Below are 24,818 nucleotides of genomic sequence, written 5' to 3' on the forward strand. Positions count from 1 at the left end.
TCAAACCCCTAACAGTATAACTACATCCTGTTCTCTGTTATCACGATCGGTGGGGGTCGCAGCATTGGGGACCCCAGCGATCAGACATTTATCACCTTTCTATGGGATATGTGATAATTTTTGATGCTGGGAATACCCTTTTAAGGCAGGCTTTGATATATCTAAGCCAAAATTTAGGAGCCAGCAAAAACATGCTGTAAAGCTGGATCTGCGCTCTAATCGATGATGTGTGAGCCTGGCCTTACATGTCAGTTGAGGTTTATTCCCCCCACAGTAGTTAGGGGGATCCACCTTGATAGTCACATCAGTGCTCCTCCTCCTCTAGTAGTAAAAATGATGCCCCCCTTCCCCAGTCATCAGAGCAGATACCACTTCTCCAGTACATACAAAAGTTCACCACACCCAACCCACTGTAGGACTGGGCCCACTCTACCTAGTTGAGGAGCAATTCATGCAAATAAAAAAAAGTCAAGCAAGTGCACTGCAACCGGGGATGTGTGAGCCTGATCTTACATATCACTTGAGGTTTTACTTTCCCTGGTTGTCAGAGTACAGCTCCGTTTCATGGTAGTTACAGCAGTGTCCCTCCTCCCCTCTAGAAGTAAAAATGGTGCCCCTCCACTCTACACTTCTTTGTCAGTAGACATAGCAGCACTTCCCGAATATCACAAAAGATACACCACACTTTCCCATAAGTCACAGTAGTCCAACCCTCTACCTCATTAGTCACAGCAGCCCCTAACACTTCCCTACTAGTTAGAGCAGACTCTACCCACTACCCCAATAGTTACAGCAGGCCCCCTATCTAGTCACACCCCTACTTCTCTAATAGTCACATTTGCCCATCAATTCTCCTTCACAGCAGCCCCCATCCTCATTTTCCCAGTAGTCACAGTAAAGGCCTCTCTCATTAGTCACAGCAAGGGCTCCCCTTCTCAACATGTGTTCTTCTCCCACACGCTCCCGTAATGCACCCTCTAAACATGCTTCAGACTTTCTTTCTGTAATTGTTGCAGATTTCAAACTGATTTCTTGCTTTGATTTCTCAGTTTTGGCATAAAAGATAAAAATGACTAAACTTTACCCAAACTATAAAGTGTACCACTTCCACTCGTAGGGCAAATATATGGTCTGGCCATGTTATATGGACATTAGAGTGGACCTGTGAGTACATATATATTAGTAGATCATATTGCTTCCTCCTGGGCAGCTGTGGCAGAAAAGTTAGCAACTGCCCAAGATCACAAATGAATATGAGGTATGCTCAACTTCTACCAAGGACAGGACTTTGTGTCTCCTGGTAAGCAAACTTTACATGTATGCTTGATCCTGGGCAGCCACATGAATTAAGCTTTGTACACAAGGCAGATGAAATATATCTAGACTGGTACTGGCAGAGCTCCATTGAATGGTTGGCTTTTGCTTATTATTTTTTTTCCCATTCTTTAAAACTTCCTCCATTCTTTTGTGACGTCATCACTGACACTCTGCTGTGTCAGTGTATTGTTGTTAAAACATTTTACATGAGAAATATTAGTAGAGCGTCATCTAATGTAATTGTGTTTCAATAGTAATTTTTTTTTTTACTGCTTACCTGTTACCCTTGAGGATAATAAACAGTATTGCAGTGTTTCTAGCTGGGATAACAGTGGAGGTGATGATGAGCCAGGAGTGACATTTCATCTCCGGACAACCTTTGTCTGTCTTCCCCTCCCTCCTCTGTGCTCTCTTTCTCTCCAGTGTGATACCTCATGCACCCTTTATAGTCTATGTCACACTTAGCCTTGACTCCCCCGTACTCTATCCAGTGGGCATCGGCCTCTTCGAGCAGGAAATTGTACAAACTGAGTAGAAAAAGAAAAAAAAGGCAGGAGACATAGCAAGGATGAGAGGAAGAGGTGGCAGAGATGGAGGGGGAGCTGTGGGCGGACCTCAGATTAGCAATTTCCCCCCTGACATCACAGCCCAAATAAGGAGCTTTGAAATAAACGTGTGTTATTTTCTTTCATGCTTTTCTCCTGACATTGACGCTTCACTGCAGGCAGACCAGACACCGGCAGGGAGCAGGTGAGACATACTACTTCTAAGACATGGCTTTACAAATGTCGTCTACTGCTTTAAGAAGGGTTAACCCAGCAGGATCCCAGCAGACAGCATCTTTAAATGAAGGCGCTGTGTGAGTTAAGACTGTAGAGGGGAGGGGAGGCTGCTGAGGATCCCCATCTGCTGCAGAATGAGGGAGACTGGGCGAGTAGGGAATACAGAGTTTCTTGTGGTCCAGTGACACTACTATATATTAGTCACTCAGTCGTGATGGCATGTGACAAGACTCTGTCCTTCGCTTCTAATACTTCTTCGCTTTCTTCATTGTGCCTTTTGTTTATGATTTCCCTTTGTTTTCATACGTCCTTTTTTTTTTTTCCATTTTCTATCATTTTGTCTTTTGATCTGATTCCGATTTTCCAGTGTCGAAGAGCATTTTGGGTTTTTGGTTCAAGGAGCTTGAAAAGGTTTCTCTCTGGGATTTGCAGCGCTAGACACTTTTTTTTTTTTTTTTTACTTGACCTAATCGATTAAAATGTATACGGTGCATTGCTGTGTTATACTATTATTTCAATGTGAGCTGCTAAATAGCTACATCTAGATCATCTCCATATACATATAATGATAAAATCTAGATGGATTGGTGTATATTATTCCTTGATAGTTTCTTAATGCACCAAGCACAGCCAACTAGTTTTTTTTGACGCTCTTGTTCCCAACCTATAAAGTCAACGTTTTTCTTTCTACTTGTCTTCCATACTGACTGTCCAATCCATTTGTTTTAAATCACACATCTATGTTTATACTGTTCCGTCAATTCTGCCATGATATTCTTGGCATGTTTTGCAGTCCACATGTAGTAAATTAGAGTAGAAATATGTGATTGTGAGCTCTTGAGAACAGAGCAACCCTGTGTGCTTCAAAAAGAGGGAGGTGTGCTTGGGAGGGACCCTCTGTAGAGCTCTGTCCTGGGATGAGAAGCTCTCTTGTTATTTCACCAATTTACAGCTGCGTTGGGACCAGTAGCTTGAGTCAGGATATAGGGAAACCTCTTGCCTCCCCCACCCATGTTATATATACACACTACTCAAGTGAAAGGTGCCTGTCTTTTAAGCAGCTGTGTTGACTTTATATTGTTGCCGCAAGTGGACAACCTTACCTATGAAATATGGCCAGGTATACGGACCGTCAGTTCAATGCCCTGACAGTTCCCTTCCACATGCAGATTTTGTTGAAGATCTTTATTTATTTATTTTCTCATGTGTAAATAATTGACTACTTTTGTTTTATCATACCGTTTATATGGCTGGTACTACATGTATCATTGTTTCTTAAACCAATTTGGAAACAATTTACATTTGCACATCAAACTTCCTGGCAGGATGTGGTGTCTTATGCCATGTGATAAACTCAGTTATCGATTCCACAGACAGAAAGTGAAACCATGGTTGTCAAATACTGACTGGTGCCTACAGAAATAGTTTTGTTTTCCTATTTCGTAGAAACTTGTTCTTTAAACGGAGTCTGTGTCTAACAAATTTTTGTTATTTGTTTCATCACTGAAAGTGTATGGGTGAATTCACATGCGGCACATATTGTTACAGAAATTGCTGCGACTGAAAATCAGTTCCATTCATCTAAATTTGTTATCGGAATAAAAATTGCACTGGTTTAGGCATTAACCATTGAACGACTTGTGAGCTATTTGTGTGATGTGGATTTTGCTATATTAGTTCCTGAAATCTACAATAATCCCTATAAAGAATACATCCTCTCTTTGTTCTAATATAACTAAAGTTAACGTACCATTACCGCTATTACATATTAACTGGTTCCCAATCGCCGGCTGTATATAAACATCCAGCGGTTGAGGTCCTTAAAACCCCCACCATAGCAGATATACAGCACGGGTTTTAGAGGGCTGCCCAAGTGATCGGACAGCTGAATGTCCCTGATGGACCCCGATGAGAAGATAGAAGCAGATATTGGTGCTTCTGTCTTTTCTGATCACTTCTACACAGCGCTCAATGAGCTCTGTGTATAGAATAGAGGCAGTGCCCCAGTTACAGTGGAAAAATAAGGTGTGAAAGAAAAAAATATATAAAGTCCCCCCCAAAGGTCTTTTCTGACCTTTTGAGGGACAGACAATAATAATAAAATAAAAGTAAACTAAAGTGCAACAAAACAAAATAATAAATACACGTAAAATACACACCCAAAAAAAACGTCGTCCCCCCCCCACCAATCATTGTCATAACGTTAGCACTGACCCAATTATCCTAAAATAGACTAAATACATCAAAATTTACGATAGACGATGACTATCACAAATAAAAGGTCTATTTTAGGGTAAAACTATATTATTACCAGAAAAAATTAGCTGAAATGTAAAAAAGCATATTTTTTTTTACTATTATTTTCAAACTTTTTATTTTTAGAAATTCTAAAATAGCAAAATGATAAAAAAAAAAAAACCTGCAATGAAAACCTATGAAAACAACATCACAAAAAACACTTTGTTAGCCCAACAAATAAAAAAGTTATAGCCGTTTAACTAACCCGTGCTAAAAATGGCTAAATGGTGTCTGGTCCTGAGGGCTCAAAATAGCCCGATCCTGAACCGGCTACGTGAAGCTATAGACTATACACTACATAGCCAAAGCTATACGTTACACGGTCAAAACTGGCATGTGGAACTTCTCTTTCCAAAACATGTGCATTAAATTGGGTTTTCTGACTCCCCCTCCCCCTTACTGGTATGATAGCCTCTAGTTCTTTGGGAAGGTGGTTATTTTATTACGTTTTAGAACACAAATGGCTTAAGGAATACAAGTCTATTCAGCCACAACATTAGCGAGTTCGATTATGATATTGGGCAATAAGACAAGGATGGTCAAAAGCTGGTCGTCATTGTGACTAGAAAATTGTCCCATGCAAGCATGTTTTGCTCTCTGTTCTTGGTTCATTCGGGTAGCCAGGTTCTAGCATCTAGTGCCTAATGAATGAAGCTGGATGCCGTCACAGCATTAGGCTCCATCTCTCCCAGCAGAAGTGGTCACGAAAGCCCTTCAATGTTGGAACATTAAAGGAACACTCTTGGTCAAAAATGAAAAAACAGCCAACACATGGTGTTTTTTTTATGAGTTCCTTACTTTTACATTGTAAAGGTTCTGTGCTTCCTGTTATTTGCTGTTACTACATATTTTCCACATTGCAGCCTCAAGTGACTGCTATTTTCATGACTCCAATTTTTGTCAGGCCACTAATTGAGTCAGCCATTATTGTTAATTACCTCTCCTTGCATAGATATCACAACTAAGTCCTTCCCAGGCATGTAAAATGTAAAACTGGCTGGTAGAAACAATGCGTCATGGAGCCTGACTGACAGAAAACATTATCCAAGCCTCATCATCACTGGTGTCCTCTTAGTATGCTGCGGGGGAGTAGTCATCATTGTAAAATTCTATGATGCTGTTTGGGTATATTTCCTTTACTGATTCCGAAGTGGTTGAGGACAATACTTCACTATTCTTATGGCCACAAAGGCTTCACCTGCGGCCTAGTAGGACACCAGGGGATCTCTGTAGCAGCACCTTTCAGTTAAATTAAACTTTGGGGGTCTACAGAGCTTCATGACCTGACCACAAGGTGATTTTCACCTTTTCACATCTGCGTTGGGGGCTCTGTTAGAGGCCTCCAGGGTAAATCCGGTCCATTATTCACTTAAAAATATCACAGCATTCTGCTCTTTTCTTTCCGGTAAAACAACGGACACCATGACAGAAACCCGACGGAATCCATTAAAGTCAATGTGTTCCATTAGGCGCAATGGTGTCTGTCATGCAGCGGAACTGGCACTTCCGGTATTTTGTTCTTCTACTCCTTTGAAGGAGCAGAGCAATGGAAACACCGAACGCAGATGTGAACAGGCCCTAAGGATATCCTCCTCCATCAAACTTTACTGCTGGCACTGTGTATTTGGGCAAGAAGTATTCTACTGGCATATTTCAAACCCAGATTGATTCATTAGATTACCAGATGGTGACGTGTGATTCATCACTCTAGAAAATTTATTTTGTTTGCTCCAGGGACCAATAGTAGTGTGCTTTACACTGGCATTGTGGATTGTGACCTTAGGCTTATGTGCAGTAGCTCAGCCATGGAAACCCACTTGATAAAGCTCCCATCAAAATGTTTGTGCTGACTGAAGGCAATTTGGAACTTTTGTTGTGAGTGTTGCAAAAGAACAGAAGATCTATATGTAATTCAGAACTCAGAAGCCTCTACCGCATTATATTTGATCAATATTCAACCAAATATGATCTTCTAACATGTCATAGATACACGTCAAAATATCACATGGGTGGGATCTACCACCTTTTACAGAGCATCCTGATAACTTTGGCTATCAGTACAGATTTTTGGCACTGGAAATCTATGGCACAGCATTTTAAACATTTGTCGTTGTTTTAAATAGGCCTTTGCTCGAATGTTGCATCAGAGAATTCCAGTAACAGAAACCTCTGAACAGAGCCATGTGGGATTGGGGTATGGTTGCCTTATGTATTTTAAAATAAAGCAACTTTGCAAATAATCTTTAAAAAAAAAACATAGAAATATCTTACCATTTTGTGTCTACAGCGTTTATGCAGAGCTATGTATTTCCATGGTTGCAGACCACAGTCAAACATTGTGTAGTCTGATCCTGCAGTCATGTATTGCTCTCTTCTATCTCCTCCCTCTTCTTGCTAACCTAGACATTAGGATCCTTCTTTCTTATGACCTGCTCTTCTTATCCTCATTGATGGCCTCGTCCCTCCAATAGGTGAAGGTTCCAGAAGTGGGACCCCCACCAACCAAAGATTTATGTCATATGCTGTGAATATGCTATAAATGTCATTGGTTGGAACTTTTTAGGATCCCCTATGAAATACTGATGAGGCACCTCATCACATTACTATATATGATAGGATTTCTAATAATGGTTTCCACTCCTGTGTTTGACGGAAAAACTGAGCAAAAAATTGTGTATGTGATCCTGGCCTAAAGATGAATATAATGACAGAACTTTTGTGGTATTTTCATAGGGAAAGCACTAGGTGAGATGTGGGCAGATGTAGCTACAAATGCAGAATTATATGACCTTTAGGCTGTGTTCACATAGAGTTTTTTGCAGGAGGAAAATTCCTCCTGCAAAAACTGCTCCAGACGTTTTTTGCACAGTGGTTTGACAAAAACTCGTCAAAACACTCGTCGAGGCGTTTTTTTCCTCTTTCTGACTGATTGAAATGGGGTTTTGGAGGCGGAAACCGCCTCAAGATGGGTCATGACGCTTCTTTTTACCGCGGTGCTTTTTTTTTACTCGCGGTAAAAAAACTCGTCCAGCTCCCATTGAAATCAATGGGAGCCATTTTCGGGCGGTTTTTGACGAGTTTTGCGGCGCGGTTTCCGTGTCAAAAAACTCTGTGTGAACAGGGCCTAACAGTCTATAGAAAACTACGTGACAAACCTGGTTGCCACTTTTGGAAGTCCTGCACTTGTTAGACCAAAATACTACAGAAATGGCTGAACTGAGTAATGAAAAGCTTTACACCGGGACATTGTTATTGTATGAAGCTATGCACCTCAGATGGAATTTCTCATCTTATAATGTTATGGCATACTGCTGGGATATGCCATAACTTGCTGATCAATGGGGATCCATCCTTCAGGACCCTCACTGTTCCCAAGAATGAAGAGGTTGATGCCACTTTAGCGCTTATCCTGCATAGTGGTGCTCTGGACCACCCGCTTTGCATGGAACTACAACACTGCCCCATTGAAGTGAATGAGACAGTCTTGTAGTTCCCTGCCTAGCGAGTGCCTGAGATTGAATGATTCACTGCAGTGACAAACTTTCATCATAAGGGCATGGCCCCACGTGGCGGTTTTCTTCCGCAACTGCCCGCATCAATGCCGCACAGAATCTGCGTTGCAGATTCTGTGGCGGATCTGCCCAAAATGTGAAGTAAATTGATGCGGACTGGCCGTTGCGTATTGAGGTGAAAGTACTTCCCTTCTCTCTATCAGTGCATGACAGAGAGAAGGGACAGCACTTTCCCTAGTGAAAGTAAAAGAATTTCATACTTACCGGCCGTTGTCTTGGTGACGCGTCCCTCTTTCGGCATCCAGCCCGACCTCCCTGGATGACGCGGCAGTCCATGTGACCGCTGCAGCCTGTGATTGGCTGCAGCCGTCACTTAGACTGAAACGTCATCCTGGGAAGCCGGACTGGAGGAAGTAGCAGGGAGTTCTCGGTAAGTATGAACTTCTATTTTTTTTACAGGTTGCTGTATATTGGGATCGGTAGTCACTGTCCAGGGTGCAGAAACAGTTACTGCCGATCGCTTAACTCTTTCAGCACCCTGGACAGTGACTATTTACTGACGTCGCCTAGCAACGCTCCCGTAATTACGGGTGCACACACATAGTCACCCGTAATTACGGGAGCCCCATTGACTTCCTCAGTCTGGCTGTAGACCTAGAAATACATAGGTCCAGCCAGAATGAAGAAATGTCATGTTAAAAAACCAATACGCATCCGCAGCACACATAACATGTACATGACATCTGCGGACTTCATTGCGGAATTTAGAATCTCCATTGAAGTCAATGGAGAACTTCCGCAATGAGTCCGCAACCAGTCCGCCACAGGTCCGCAACATCCATTATATGCTGCGGACACCAAATACCGCACCGCAGCCTATAATCCGCAGCGGAATTTTCCGCCTCGTCTAAACGAAGCCTACTAAAAAGAAGTGGGAGGCAATGGAGAAACGGATCCGCTTCGGATTAACGCTGCGGAGTGTCCGCAGCAGAATTCCAGAGCAATTCCACCACGTGGGGCTTTGCCCTTAAGATCACTGTTTCACTGACTGTCAGACACCCACTGGACCAGTAAGTGATCTTAAAAATATGCCATCACTTACTATGGGGGCAAAACCATATTAAACTGAAATTCATTATCAATAGCCAGATCCTTCTCAAAAAGTCAAAAGCAGAATACAGATAGGCTTGTATACTGTTAATAGAGAGACCAGAGAGGCTGCCTTATGCCCGTAGGCACATTGGGACAATCTCTCCACCTGACTGGTCCTTGGATTCTAATGGCACTATCAGGGCCACCATGGCTAATTTAAATTCTGTATTGGTGTTTTGCAATATTACCAAAATGTATTGTAAGGGATTTGGAAGTATGTATATAGGGAATTTATTTTAATGCAATCCCATATTATATAAGCGAAGAATGCTGTTTTACCAGTTATATTTCAGAAGTTGTTCTTTATATAGTCTACACTAGCAATCAAAAGTTACACAAGAATGGCAACTAAAACATGACTCTTTTTTAGTTGCCATTTTTTCGCTTGAACTCTCCTGTTACCCCTCCCCAGCCACCAACTGGGCTGCTCACAAAGCAGTAGTTAGGGGCAACACACAAATTAAGGAAGTTAGTTCTGAGACCATCGCTTCAAAAGGAATATAGAGACCTATTACAGGAGCTTAAATTACATCTGGATGCAGTCTCCCTGTCCAAATGAGAAGTTGCTAGGACACAACTGCATCTTTGGTTTACCACTTCTGCTAAAAAAAATCACTGTGCCAGGCTGGTCAAAAGTTATATGCTTATAGCGATAAACCCGACACTTGTTCTCGGATTATATCATTTTCTTCCCTCCAAAATCTAGTCACTATCTTGGAGACATTTTCACATATACCAGGCCTGTTCGTGAACCATGAAAAATTAGAGCCCCAAATCTTTACCTGGTGGTATGGTGAAACTACTGCAACTTAACTTTGCCTGGCAAATCCATCGCCTGTATAATTTAGGGATTAAATAGTCTCTCCGCCTTTGCTTTAATCCACATCAGCAGACCTGACACGTTGGATGTCTCTAACACTTTCATGGCTGGGGAGGTAATCTTCTGTAAAGATGACTGGTCTTATCTTGAATCCTCTATTTATTTAGAACTCTACCCATTGCTTTTCTTATGGGCCTACTAAGGAGACAAATGACATCAATTGAGTAGAATTTCTACTCAAAGTCTGTGCTCTATTATATTCTATATTGTAACTTTATAATATTATGCATCATAATCATCCCAAATTATAAGTTTCTATTAATGTTCTAGTCCCCCACGCTGGATGGTATTGGAAGGTGTAGTCTGAGCATCACAGCCACCTGATTTACTCATGTGGATGCCTCCCATGTTAGACCCCTAATCTTCTCTCCTACTTCATCTCATGCTTTTTCTCTATGGGGGTGCTTGCAACGTCACTTCCCTCTCTCATCACCCCATCATCCCACGGCTCCCTTGTTTGTTAACTCAGCATTTACTCTGGGACTATGTGCATAGTACTCCGTATCACTTAGGAGTGCGGACACTTTCTTATTCCCAAACTTCCTGACTCAGAAATATATAATATAATCAAATACCTAATTTTCTTCACAAAAACTGCTCAGAGGTGTATCTCTCCACATCTACCATTATTGAGAACCTATGCATTTCCACCCCCGGTATATGGTCCTCTCCAGATTACAAAACGTTTAACCTCCGGTGTCTCCCAATTGCTTTTGAGGAGATGTCGCAGAAGGCACCATGTTCCACGTTTGGTGGACTTGTCCTAGTGTTAAGAAATTGTGGAGCCATGTATTTTCAGTCACCTCCTCCAACCTGAGTAAGGATCCTGCTCAGGCCCTCCTTAAATGATTGTATATCTCAGATCCCTACCCAAACACAAGCTACCATCTCCTTCATCTTTCTCGCAACTGAGGTTATGATAGCCTATTCCTGAAAAACTTTCTCCCTAGCCTTTGACTTGGACAAGTGAAAATTCATGTTGATCTTTGCTTATGAATACCTATCTGGCATACACAATGGGGTATCGGGTATCCTGATTTTATTTCCTCTGGCAACCTCGGAGCGACTACTCTTCATGGCTTTTCAAGGTACATCTAGTCTCTTTGTCCTTGTTCGTTTCTTAGTCCAGGTCTTTTTTTAGTGTTGTTTTCCCTTCTTTGTCCTTATTTATGTTCATTTGTTGAAATATAGAATGGCAACCAAAGCACTGTAACCCAGGGCTAAACAAAACCTGGTCACAATGGCAAGTAGAAAATACGACTCTGGTGGCAAGGTTTTGCTTTCTGCTATTCATGCATTTGACAGCTAGGTGGTTCCAACTGGAGCAGAATGCATGGGGTTAAATGCTTCAACTGGCAGAGTAAACTACATATAGCAACTAAGAATATTCTGCTTGTCTGTAGCCTTCTGCAAGCAGATGAGGCATTGCAGAAACATTGAGGAGGTGAGTATATTTGGGGATGCCTGTTGTGAGTAGGCTGTTGTCAAAAATGAGGAGAAGGTGGAGCTGCTGTGACTACTGGGATTGACTGGGGTACTGCTTTGACTATTGGGTAAGTTTGGGGGACCTTCAATGACTACTGAGGAAGTGGGGTAGGAGCTGCTCTGCCTAATGGGAAAGTAGGAGGTCTGCTCTGACAACTGGAGAAATGGAGGAGTGAGGGAGTTGTCTAACAATTTTGGACTCCATTTAGGGAAAAATACATAAAATCAGGAGGTACTCTTTTATGTGAATGGCGTTTCGTTTAACCCTTTCACATACTACAGTAAGGTCATGTTCACACAACGGATGTTTCTGTCTGTAAAAGTGTGTTGCAGATTTGTCGCAGAAATCCGAGGCTGACCCTCAGATTTCTGCTGTGGATTTGCAATTTTATCTGCCGCAGATACGCATGTTGCTACAAGATGCGTTTTTGGGCATCCAGAAGTGACAAGTTGCATGTGAACCCCAATGCAAATTTCCTGTTGACAAAAATTAGACACAAAATTTGCATTTGAATCTGCGTGAAAATTCCATAGTTTGTATGTACCCTAAAAATCCTGCAAGGTGTTTGGGGCATGCTGAGGTTGTTCAAATGTTATATTTGTCTTCAATTGGTTGGAAAAAACAAACCATCAGGATATGCCATAGATGTGTGAAAGATGCGTGTGCAGCTCTGGAACCCGCACCTATCTCGACAACGGGGGTCACCATTTTTCCTGGTGCAGCTGCCGCACCAGGTGAAACGGGGGTCAGGTAACCCCAATTCTTGGTATAAGTTTTGGTCCCAGAGCTTGCACCCACATCTATCAGACATTTGTGGCATATCCTGTGGATATGCCACTAATGTCTAAGTTGGGAATACCCCTTTAACCATGTCATTTATTGGGGTTCTTTTTAACTTTATTATGACTGTTTATTGTAAATTACATTCATAAATCATAAGCATTCATAAATAATTCCATTGTGTAGTTTTTGACAGAATATAGCAAACTACAGTGCTGTGAAAAGGCTTCATACCGAGCTACTTCTTAGGTACCGCTAATATCGGGGTGATAGAAATGTGGCGGCAGTAGGAAATACATCTATCAGCCATAACATTAAGGCCTAGTTCACACAGAGTTTTTTTGCAGGCAGAAAATTCTGCCTGGAAAAGTCAGCTGCGTTTTTTTTCAAGTGGTTTTGCACCACACGTGTTTTTTTGCCGCGTGTTTTGTCGCTTTTTTTGCCAACATTTGAGGCGTTTTTTTTTTACCTCTTTCTTTAACAGGCAAAGGCAAAAACTGCAATAGTTTTTTTCCAAAAAACGTGTCCAAAAACGCTGCGGCCATTCACTGCGTTTTTTTTCCGACTCCCATTTATTTCAATAGGGTTTTTGAGGCGGAAAAAACGTCCCAAAATAGGTCATGTCGCTTTTTTTTTCCGCTTGCGGGAAAAAACGCCTCCCCCTTCCATTGAAATCATTGGGAGGTGTTTTTGGCTGTTTTTTTGGCGCGGTTTCTGATGCAAAAAACGCGCCAAAAACCTCTGTGTGAACAGGGCCACCATTGACAGGTGAAGTGAAGCAGCAAGTAAACACTCACAAGGTTCATTGATGTGGATGTTACTTTGATACGTACCACCTACCTGAACTTTGTTTCAGACCAGTACCCCCTCGTGGCAACGGTGTTCCCTAATGGCAGTGGCTTTCAACAGGATAATGCCACACAAAATGCCTTGCCACACAAAAATAGTTCAGGAATGGTTTGAGGAACGTGACAAACGGCTCAATGTGTTTACTTGGCCTCCAAATTAACCAGATCTCATTCCGATCGAGCAGCTGTGGAATGTGCTGGAAAAACAAATCCGATCCATGGAGGCCCCACCTTGAAATTACAGGACTTCTAGGATCTGATTCTTAGGTTCCAGATACCGCTGGACGACACCTTAAGAGGTCTTGTGGAGTCCATACCTTCACGGGTAAGAACTGTTTTGGCAGCACAAATGGGAGCTACACAATACTAGGCAGGTGGTTTTAAAGGCCATGTAGACCTTTAAAAGGCAAAAGTTTTTTTCTTTTAATAAAAAGGAGTATCAGTGTGTTTGGTTTAACTTTATAAATTCCCTTTTATTAAAAATTTGTTTTACTTTTTTAGATACAACTGCTCTATATTCTCTATACAGAACAGTTGTATCTAGTGCTATTCACTGAATCCGTCAGTCCCACGGACACGCAGGATCCACCTGTATCACATGTAACGAATAAATTCACATAACGAATTTTTAATAAAAAGTATTTACAAAGTCACACCAAACACACTGATACACCTTTAATGTTATGGCTGATCAGTGCATATGCTGAATTAAGTATATGGCATGCGGTCTCAATTTTGTCTGTGTATTTAGTCTAAGACTGCATTTATATCTGTGTTGGAAGCTTTGTCAAGAATCACTGCGTTTTTCTTTCTGTTTCCGTATTTGCAGTGACATTGTGGAAAACTGAAGTGTACATACTGGTTTTTAGACTTCTACTTTTTCTCATCAATTTGGTAGCGTATGTTCCCATTGCATTCATTGCTGTATTTGTGTAATACACTACGTGCTTTTTTTTTTCTCTTTTATCAGTGACTGGTTTTATAATTGTATAAGCTTCCATTATCCTCCCTTAACTCGCAGCCCTGCTTGTTTCACCTAATGTCATTTTGAACTGCATTTGTATCGACTAAATTTGTATCTACTAAAGTTAATTGTGGTTAAGAGCCACTTTCATATACTAGGGAATAGTATACAATAAATAAACCTTGCCTCGTGATAGCATCCTTCAAGTACAGCGCCAGATCTATTAGTCACAGTGGTCACTTGATCTCTACATAGTGTACAACCCCTATAGAATGGGGCACCCCTTTTCAGCGGATCGGGGCACCAGAAGTCCAAAACGCAGATTTTTATTTTATTTTTTATTTTTTTAATTTCCGGACTAAGGCCTCATGCACACGAACGTATTTTTGTCCTCCCGTAAATACTGGCGTAAATACGGGTGCTTGGTCACACGTATTCGACCCGTATTGCACCAGTATTTACGGACCCGTGCCCGTAAATATGGGTCCGGTGTCACCCGTATTCCACCCGTATTTACGGGCACGTTTTCACTGCAAAATTACACTGCAGTAATCGGCAGCCCTTCTCTCTATCAGTGCAGTACAAAGAGAAGGGACAGCCCTTTCCGCAGAAAAAGTAAAAGAAGTTCATACTTACCCGGCCGTTGTCTTGGTGACGCGTCCCTCTCTTGACATCCAGTCCGACCTCCCTGGATGACGCGGCAGTCCATGTGACCGCTGCAGCCTGTGATTGGCTGCAGCAGTCACATGGGCTGAAACATCATCCCAGGAGGCCGGATCTGGAGGAAGAAGCAGGGAGTTCCGGGTAAGTATGAACGTCTTTTTTTTTTTTTTTTTTTTTACAGGTTGATCTATATTGAGATCGGAAGTCACTGTCCAGGGTGCTGAAACAGCTACTGCCGATCGTTTAACTCTTTCAGCACCCTGGACAGTGACTATTTACCGACGTCGCCTAGCAACGCTCCCGTAATTACGGGTGCACACACGTAGTCACCCGTAATTACGGGAGCCCCATAGACTTCTATGGGCCTGACTGTGCCGTAATTACGGCCTGAAATAGGACATGTTCTATATTTTTCAACGGCACGGGCACCTTCCCGTAAGCATACTTGGAGGTACCCATGGCCAATAGAAGTCCATGGGCCCGTAAAAACGTGCCGTAATTACGGCTCGTAATTACGGGCGTTATTACGTTCGTGTGCATTGGGCCTAACTCTTTAGTCACTAGAGCTTTACCTTAATGTTTTAATATTCACATTTTCTCACTTTTATTCCAAATTTTCCACTTTTCCATGCTGCTCTAGTTTTTCAGCAAATATGTATCCTATTCTCTCCAGTATTTTGTTTCTTTCAACAATTTATATTACTCTGCAGAATATTTTTATTTCCTTGTTATCTTATCAACAGCTGTATTACAAGAAACAAAACAAAGAAAATGTGTTGTAGCCATATTATTTTAATGGTTGCTTTAGGAATAACACAATTTTATGTTGTGACTGTTCACTTAGTATGGATTATCAATTTCCTTCATTTGGAAAGTGTTTTGGTAAAAAGGTAATAGAGTACATGATTTTGTAAAATAAAGGTATTTCTTTATAAGAATGGCTCTTAAAACACCCAATCGTTTATTTCCTATAAAGCTGGCCATACAATAGAGATTTTGAATGGCCAAAAAGACTGATTTACACCATTTTCTGTCAAGTGTTGGACCCTTTTCATGACACAAATGAATGTGACAAACTAAAGACAGATATCTGTGGAAGTTGATCTGCCAGGTTGGATTTTATTTTGGTTGTCCTCGGGGGCAGTTCTTCATGCCAAACTACAGATCTAGATCCTATAAATATAAGCCCAGACTAGGCTACAGAACAAGGCAGATATCAATTTGGCCATTTGTCATTTAAAATTAAAAAGTTGTCATCCAAAATAACACTCTTCTTAGACCAGCCATGAACGACAAGTTGTTCAGAGAATGGAAATCTAAAATTACTAATGTATGGCTAGCTTAAAAATCTGTTTTCTTTTGCATTAATATGTGGTGCTATGTGAGAAAATACTTTCTTAAATGTGTTGTCTTTAAGTGCTCTAAGCCTTTGTTTATCTTGAGATTTAATATTAAGAGTTTTTGATTTCCTAATGTTAAACGTTATCTTACATACATTTATATATTTTTTTTCTTGTACAGATTTGCAGTACAACCATCAACTTCCTTGTAAGAAACTATGGACATTTAAAATCTTAAAGTTTAACAAGCAAGTCTTTCCTGGTGGAATAGAAGACATGACTGACAATGATGAGCCAAACCTTCTATGGAGTTTACTGGAACAATATTTGTACTGATTTTGCAGATTGCACTTTCATTTAAGTGACTAACCATGGATAACAAATGCTGATTTTTGAGGATAAATTTTCTTTTACATGTAAAAACTTTATGACCAAATACCTTAAGTCAATGTTTTGTTGACAAGGCTTTTCCCTCAGAGGTGCAATGCAGTTTGTTTTCTTATTTTATCATGGTTAGTAAATACTGCACCACAGGACTTTGCAAAAATAGCACTTGGAGCCTCTGGTGTAGGTGATGGAGCCAGAGAAAGGCCAGAAGAGCACAAGGAAGTCGGAGGAAGGTGTAAGGAAAAGGTCGAACAAAGGAGAGGAGTTACAAGGCACAGTATCTTGCGCAGAAGGCTATACAGTTAGTGATAAAGAAGAGCTTCTACCACGCACACATTTGCCAGGCTCCCTAAAGGTAGCAAGAGAGGGTCCACCTAGGAGAGTGGGAAGACCTTGCAAACCAAAAGTTCCATTGCTCGAACAACATCACGTTTCAAAATCACAGCCTGCTTCACCAGCATTTATGGCTCCCCGTGTGGATACAGAGCATGTTCATGAAAGCCAAATATGGCAAGTTTTAGATCCAATACAGTCGGGTCCGTCCAGGTCTTTCTCTTCACCTGCATCCCATGCCAGGCTTAGCCGTCCGGCAGAAGACCCTTCTCAGAAAACTTACGTCCAGCGGCCAACTCAGGTTTCCGTAAAGCAAGCAGATGAGCCTCCTAAAAAGGAGAAGAAGCCCCAAAAGCCAGGCAAATATATTTGCCAATATTGTAGCCGACCGTGCGCCAAGCCAAGTGTTCTACAAAAGCATATCAGATCTCATACTGGGGAGCGGCCATATCCCTGTGTCCCTTGTGGGTTTTCTTTTAAGACAAAAAGTAATCTGTATAAGCATAGGAAGTCCCATGCTCACAGAATCAAAGCCGGGTTGGCATCAGAAATTAGTGTAGAGACATACCCATCTAACCTAGAGATGGAAAGACTTGGAGGAGAAGAAATTGATGATCCATCAGAAGGAGAAAGCACAGACTCTGAGGATGAGACAAGCACAATGTCAAACCTTGTGGAATTGTCTCCACAACAAAAGCATCACTTGTCAACATGTGATACCAAAGTTGTGCCAAGTCACCAAGGTACAGCCCATGATCTCTTTTCTTTGTCCCAACAACACATATCCCAGACCTCTGAAGAGAGTGTAACATTCACTGAACCTCCATCTGAACTCATCCAAAAATCAGAAGATACTCACAGTATAAAGCAAAAGTTGGCACTTAGATTGAGTGAAAGAAAGAAAGCCAGTGAGGAGCAGACTTTTCTCAGCCCAGGAAGTAAAGGAAGCACAGAATCTGGTTATTTTTCACGTTCAGAAAGTGCAGAGCAGCAAATAAGTCCACCCAATACCAATGCTAAGTCATATGCTGAAATTATTCTGGGTAAATGTGGAAGGATTGGGCAAAGAACCTCCATGCTAGCCAGTCCTCCTCTTTTAGGTGCAGCAGAAGAAAAAACAACTATGGCATCAATGTCTTTACCAAGGACACAGGTAATTGAGCATATTACCAAACTCATTACAATTAATGAGGCTGTAGTGGATACTAGTGAGATTGACAGTGTTAAACCACGGAGAAGCTCATTGTCTAGGAGAAGCAGCAATGAGTCTCCTAAAGGAACTTTGTATCGAGAACCTTTCCAATTTGATGTTAAATCACCAGGTTCAATTTCCCAAATAGATACGAAGTCCTTATCTGAAAAGACAAAAGCTGAACATTCATTCTCTTCCCTTCAGCAGTCCCACAGTGCCACAGACACCGTGCCTCTTCTTCGAAGCCACTCAATGCCTTCCTCAGCATCCACTGCAAGTTCTCCACATCCATTTAGAGCTAGTTATTCATTTGATGATCGAATTGTGGATTCAGAAGCTGTGAGCCACAGTCATATGTTCTCTTCACATCCACGCTTACTAAAAAGACAACCAGCAATAGAGCTACCTTTAGGAATGGACTACTCTTTAGATGAAGGTAGTTTAACAGGAAAAGACACTTCTGTGAAAACATCTGTAGACATGGAAGGGAAAGAAAGTGAAGTTCCCAAAAAGTCAAAAAAAGGGGGTAGGGTAAAGGGTTTGACCTATGAATGTAACATATGTGGTGCTCGATACAAGAAAATGGGTAACTATGAAACTCACAAAAAATACTACTGCTCGGAACGACAGATTTTAAAACCTCCATCTTTGAGCTCTCCAAGCCCTGTAGAAATCAGAAAAGAACTTTCAGAACAGGAAGCATGGCCTCAGGTGGTTAATTACAAGTTAGGACCAAGTCTAGAGTTATCTACATTGCGAAAGCGAAGGAAAGAGAAGAGTCTTGGAGATGATGAAGAGCCCCAAATGTCTGATTGGTCTGAGTATCCACCATCTGCCACAGCACTAGAATCGCACTTTGCCACTTCCACTGCATCCTTGACTTTGTGCTCTGATGCCACTAAGCAGTTTGGTGGTCGAAGTGAATCTACATCCTTGTCAGATGTAGAGAGTAAAGAAAAGACTACAATCTCTAAGGAAATTTCTGTCATCCAGCACACTAGCTCATTTGAAAAATCTGAGTCAATTGAAAAGAAGTGTAGTTTTGATGAGGAAGATTTGACTCTAGCACAAATGTCTGTAAGACCTCATACTCAGTCATCTCATCCTTTACAGCATAAGTTAGTCCGTCAGCACAACATTCAGGTACCAGAAATCTTAGTTACTGAAGAACCAGATAAGCCAGAGGTTGACATTGAAGATCCTCCCAAAGAACAAGAGAAAGTAGAAGAGTTCCAGTGGCCACAGAGGAGTCAGACACTTGCACAGCTTCCAGCTGAAAAGCTCCCACCAAAAAAGAAGAGGTTACGCTTAGCAGAAATGGCACAGTCTTCTGGAGATTCCAGCTTTGAATCAATGTCCCTCACACGTAGCCCCAGTCAGGACAGCAGTCTTTCTCATGCCTCCAGTCATTCTGTCTCATTTGACAGAGAAGAGGGTTCTAAAACTGAAGTACTGGTTCTGTCATCAGAGGGCACTAGTAAGGCACTTGGACATCACATGCTAACTGTTCCTTCCCACCATCACCATATGAGAGAAATGAGGAGATCTGCGTCTGAGCAGACACCAAATATATCTCACACACTACAGGTTTCAGAAAATAGAAGCAAATCTTTTGATTATGGTAATTTAACATCTTCAACATCAATGCCAACAGCTCAGGAGCGAAGGAAGTGCTTCTCACTTCGACAAACTTCTCTAAGCAGACATGTTGAACTTGAACCTGAACTATTGCCACATGACTGGAAAGAATCAGATAAACCGTCTACTTCTAGCCAAGTATTAGGCATGGGCTCTCATGAACAATCTTCCAGGATTTCCCCTACAGAGCAGCAAAGTTCTCCTTCCCAACCAAAGCAAAATCGAAGAACCGTTCATTCTTTGACTGATGAAACAGAAAAGAGCTATTTATCACACCAATTATCTATATTTCCTATACAACCATTATTGCATTTGCCTCCACATCCTGCGGAACTGTTACCTTCTCAAGTTATGAGCAATATGTCTGCTCCGTTTTCTCTACAACCGATCACACATTCTATATTTCATATTCCACCAATTCCTTCGCAGCCAGCTCTTTTGCATCCAGAGCATGTTCAAATACCCCAGCATGTAACCTCTCATGTTCTAGACATTCCTGTCAGACCTCACTCTCCGTTTCTACACTTGCCTTACTCAGCATCCTCATCATTGCCCCGTACGTTCTTTATGCCTATACAACCACAGTTCGCTCTTCCAGTGTCTGCACAAATTGGTTGCCATTATCCGCAAATAAAACCAGAGAGCTCTCCTCCACTGTCTATTTCCAACCTTTCACCATCCAAAGATTATTTTTCTGAAAGCATCCACCTCCAATCTCACAGCCCATTGGCTTTGGAACCTTCTACACAAGTCACCCTTTCACCTTCAGAACCTGTTGCATCATTAGTTGTTCCAGTCAGAATTGAGACACATATGCCTTCATATGGTAATGCTATGTACACCACACTGTCACAAATGCTTGTTACACAGCCATCCTGCAGTCCATCTTCCCTTGTTATACATAAAATCAGTGATGGTCGATCCAAGGGTTATCATGGCTTTGACCTTACTCGTATCTTACCAAAAGATGAGAGCACAATAAGTGAAATACCTTATTTACGTGTGCCATTTCCAAAGATGGACCCAAGCAACTATGTCCCTCTTGGTTCTTCTGTTGAGAGTGTCCTAGGATTTGATGTAAGTTCATCATCTGTAGGGGGTAGTAAGCGTATGTTATCCCCGGCTGGCAGCTTGGAGCTCACAATGGAGACCCAGCAGCAGAAAAGAGTGAAAGAAGAAGATGATCCAGACCAGAGAGTGCAGAAGCCGTTGCTGAAGGAACTGTCAGTGTTGGATCAAAGCAGATCAACAAATATATCTGTTTTTATTTCTACACCAGAAAACAGATCGGAGTTGTTAACACCCTTGCCTCCAGCTACTGATCCATTAACAGTACTAGAAAGGCATAAAATACAGTTATCACCAACTACTTTGGGTCAATTGCATTTACAGGAGGAACACATAAAAGAAGATGTTAGCATAAAAGTTAAAGAAGAAATGGATGATAAAAGTTTGCTTGTTCCTATTTCATCTGTTACGCCACCAAGCCATGCAGCAAGCTCCCAAGAGGAAGCAGAGGCTAAAAATGTCCAGGCATTTCCAACTCTGCACACAACCACTAATGTCAGTTGGTGCTACCTGAACTATGTCAAGCCAAATCACATGCAACAAAATGACCGAATGGCTTCTGTTTATTCTAGCTGGTGTATTAGTTTATATAACCCAAATCTTCCTGGAGTTTCAACCAGGGTGGCATTATCTCTACTGAGGTCCAAGCAGAAAATTAGCTCAGAAATTTATACCGTTGCTAATGCTCCACAACCAGATTCAAACGTGGCACACTCCCGAACTCGGAAACCCAAAATGACAGAGGTAAGAAATACAAATTTGACCTTTAACTTTTTCCATTCAGTAATTCCACGTTTTTCTCAGACCATAATAAAATTAAGTATATATATATATATATATATATATATATATATATATATATATATATATATATATATATGTATATATATATGTATATAATATTACTGTGCAAAAGTTTTAGGCAGCTGTGTAAAAAATGCTGCAAAGTAAGAATGCTTTCAAAAATGTGTTAATAGTTTTTTCTTTATAATAAAATACAAATTTAATGAACAAAAGAGAAATCTACATCCAATAAATATTTGGTACCTACCTTCTAGGTACACTTGCATGCACACAGTTTGTGAAGGAACTCGGCAGGGAGGGTTCCACACCTCCTGGAGAACTAACCACAGATGATCTTCTGTGGATGTAGGCTTCCTCAAATCCTTCTGTCTCTTCATGTAATCCCAGACAGTCGATAACATTGAGATCAGGGCTCTGTGGGGGCCATATGATCACTCCCAGAGCTCCTTGTTCTTCTTTACTCTGAAGATAGGTCTTAATGACATTGGCTGTATGTTTTGGGTCGTTGTCCTGCTGCAGAACAAATTTGGAACCAATTAGACTCCTTAATGATGGTATTGCATGATAGATTAATATCTGCCTGTATTTCTCAGCATTGAGGACAACATTTATCCTGGCCAAATCCCCAAATCCATTTGCTGAAATGCAGCCCCAAACTTGCAAGGAACCTCCACCATGCTTAATTGTTGCCTTCAGACACTAATTATTGTACCGCTCTCGAGCCCTTCGGTGAACAAACTGCCTTCTGTTACAGCCAAATATTTCAACTTTTGACTCATCAGTCCAGAGCATCTGCTGCCATTTTTCTGCACCCCAGTTCCTATGTTTTCGTGCATAGTTGAGTCGCTTGGCCTTGTTTTCACGTCGAAGGTATGGCCTTTTGGCCGCAATTCTTCCATGAAGACCACTTCTGGCTAGACTTCTACGAACAATTTTAGCTTTATGCTAATGACTTTCTTAATAGACAACTGGGCGTGTTTTACTTTTTGACCAAGTGGGCGTTGTGGAGAGAAGTGTATGATGCTGACCAATCGGCGACCAATCAGCATCATACACTTCTCTCCATTCATTTACTCTGCACATAGTGATCTTACTAGATCACTATGTGCAGCCACATACACACACACTAACATTACTGAAGTGTCTTGAGAGATAATAGACATTCCTACCAGCCAGGACACGATGTCTATTCACAATCCCGACACTTCGGTAACGTTTGTGTGGGATTTACAGCACAGCAAGCGTAAACTTGCGAGATTACGCTGTAAATGACAGTTTACAGCGTGATCCCGATGTGCTGTGCTGTAAGTCACTCACAAACGTTACCGAAGTGTCGGGATTGTGAATGGACAAACCGTCCCGGTTGGAGGCGATGTCTGTTAACTCTCAAGACACTTCAGTAACGTTAGTGTGTGTGTGTATGTGACTGCACATCGTGATCTAGTATGATCACTATGTGCAGAGTAAATTAATGGAGAGAAGAGTATGACGCTGATTGGTCACTGATTGGTCAGCGTCATACACTTCTCTCCACAACGCCCACTTGGTCAAAAAGTAAAACACGCCAAGTTGGGCATTAAGAAAGGCATTAGCATAAAGCTAAAATAGGTCATAACTCCGTCAAAAATGATTGTTTTTCTAAATAAAAAACACTGGTTTAATCTACATTACAGCGCCGATCACATAATGTAGAAGATAGGCCACTTATAATGTGGTGACAGAGCCTCTTTAAGCCTCCTACACCGCTGTTTCTGTTAACAGTTGATTGTGTTTCAACCTACATATGAAAATCATGATCATTATTACATGTTTGGTATAATTGGTTAATCATACACCTGACTATAATCCTAAAAAATCCCTGTCTTTCTGCAAGTTTATTTAAAATAATTGATGCTGTTTTGAAGGCAAAAGGTGGACACACCGGATATTGATTTGATTTAGGTTTCTCTTCTGTTCATTCACTTTGTATTTTGTTAATTGAATTTAAAAAAAAAACTTAACACTTTTATTTTTGAAAGCATTCAAATGTTTTCCATAACTGCCTAAGGCTATGTTCACACGGAGTATTTTGCAGGAGGAATATCTGCCTCAAAATTCCGTTTGGAAGTTTGAGGCAGATTTTCCTCTCCTTGCACGCCGATTTTCGCGCCGTTTTTTGCCCGCGGCCATTGAGCGCCGCGGCCATAAAACACTGTGAAATACGCTTTCTCTGCCTCCCATTGAAGTCAATGGGAGGTCAGAGGCGTAAACGCCCGAAGATCGGGCATATCGCTTCTTTTTCCCGCGAGGCAGGGAAAAAGACGCCGACGCCTCCCATTGAAATCAATGGGAGGCATTTTAGAGCCGTTTTTGCGTGTGAACATAGCCTAAAAGTTCTGCACAGTACTGTTTACATATATATATATATATATATATATATATATATATATATATAAATAAAATAAAGGTGTTTATCATAATTCATAATGAAATGTTTTGATGGATCTTTTTGAAAAGAGTGGCTAAAGGGGTTTTCCCAGAATCATAAATGATCACCACCAATTGTAAGAACTGGAGTCCTGAATCTCTTGTTCCTCAACACTCCTGACCAGACTTCGAATGGAGCAGCGTTCAAGCATACGCGCTGCCAATTCATTCAAAGTCTATGGCAAAGACGTATAGTGCTCGGCTCTTTCCGTCATTCTGATATACATGGACTGGAATGGCGGGGGCATGCGAGACCGTTGCTCCATTCAAGCTCCTCCTCACTGCGGGGGGTGCACTGAGGAGAATCTGGGGATTTGGAATCCCCATTCTCACAATCGGTGGGGGTCACAGCGGTCGGGCCCCCAACAATCAGACAATTATCTCCTATCCTGTGGATAGGCGATACTTTATGATTCTGGAAAACCCCCTTTAGAGTTGTGCTTGTTCCCAGATCATTCAGTACTCCACCAAGTTCTAGGACATTTGCATGGATCATACTGAGATAAATATCAAGTATATGAGAAGAAGAGGGGTTAGATTCTTGTCAGGTGATGATGATATTCCTTTTCTAGTTTTTCTTCTTAGTTTCGGAAATACTAGTTATGATAACTAGTAATAGTCTATTAGATGTAACTTGTGACCCGTTTATCAGGTACAGCTTTTTAGTAGTGACTAGGACCCTCATTTATTCTTTATGGAATGGATTTAACAAGGTGCTGGAACTTTCCTTAGAGATGCTGGTACATGATAGCATCATGTAGTCGCTGCAGATTTGTCAGTTGCCTATTTCTGCGAAAAAGTCTATCTTCATACAGTAAAAAAACCTTATTTTTTCTAGAATCATGTCTATTATAATGTTTATAGTTTACAGACAACTTCAACTGGCTCATATCGTAAGGACAACTGTG

General features: G+C 41.3%; 1 protein-coding gene across 3 annotated transcripts in view; it reads left to right on the forward strand.

The window, feature by feature from the left end:
• Positions 1–24,818, forward strand: part of HIVEP3 (HIVEP zinc finger 3) — a 95,516-nt gene that overhangs the window by 44,918 nt on the left and 25,780 nt on the right. For all 3 annotated transcript variants that reach the window (XM_075853389.1, XM_075853388.1, XM_075853390.1), the window contains one exon: positions 16,204–21,384. In XM_075853389.1, coding sequence (XP_075709504.1) covers positions 16,597–21,384 — 4,788 coding nt within the window. In that variant the 5' untranslated portion in view covers positions 16,204–16,596. The remainder of the gene's footprint in view (positions 1–16,203; positions 21,385–24,818) is intronic.

The sequence above is a fragment of the Rhinoderma darwinii genome, chromosome 2 (genome assembly GCF_050947455.1).
Source record: "Rhinoderma darwinii isolate aRhiDar2 chromosome 2, aRhiDar2.hap1, whole genome shotgun sequence".
In the NCBI taxonomy this organism is placed as follows: Eukaryota; Metazoa; Chordata; class Amphibia; order Anura; family Rhinodermatidae; genus Rhinoderma; species Rhinoderma darwinii.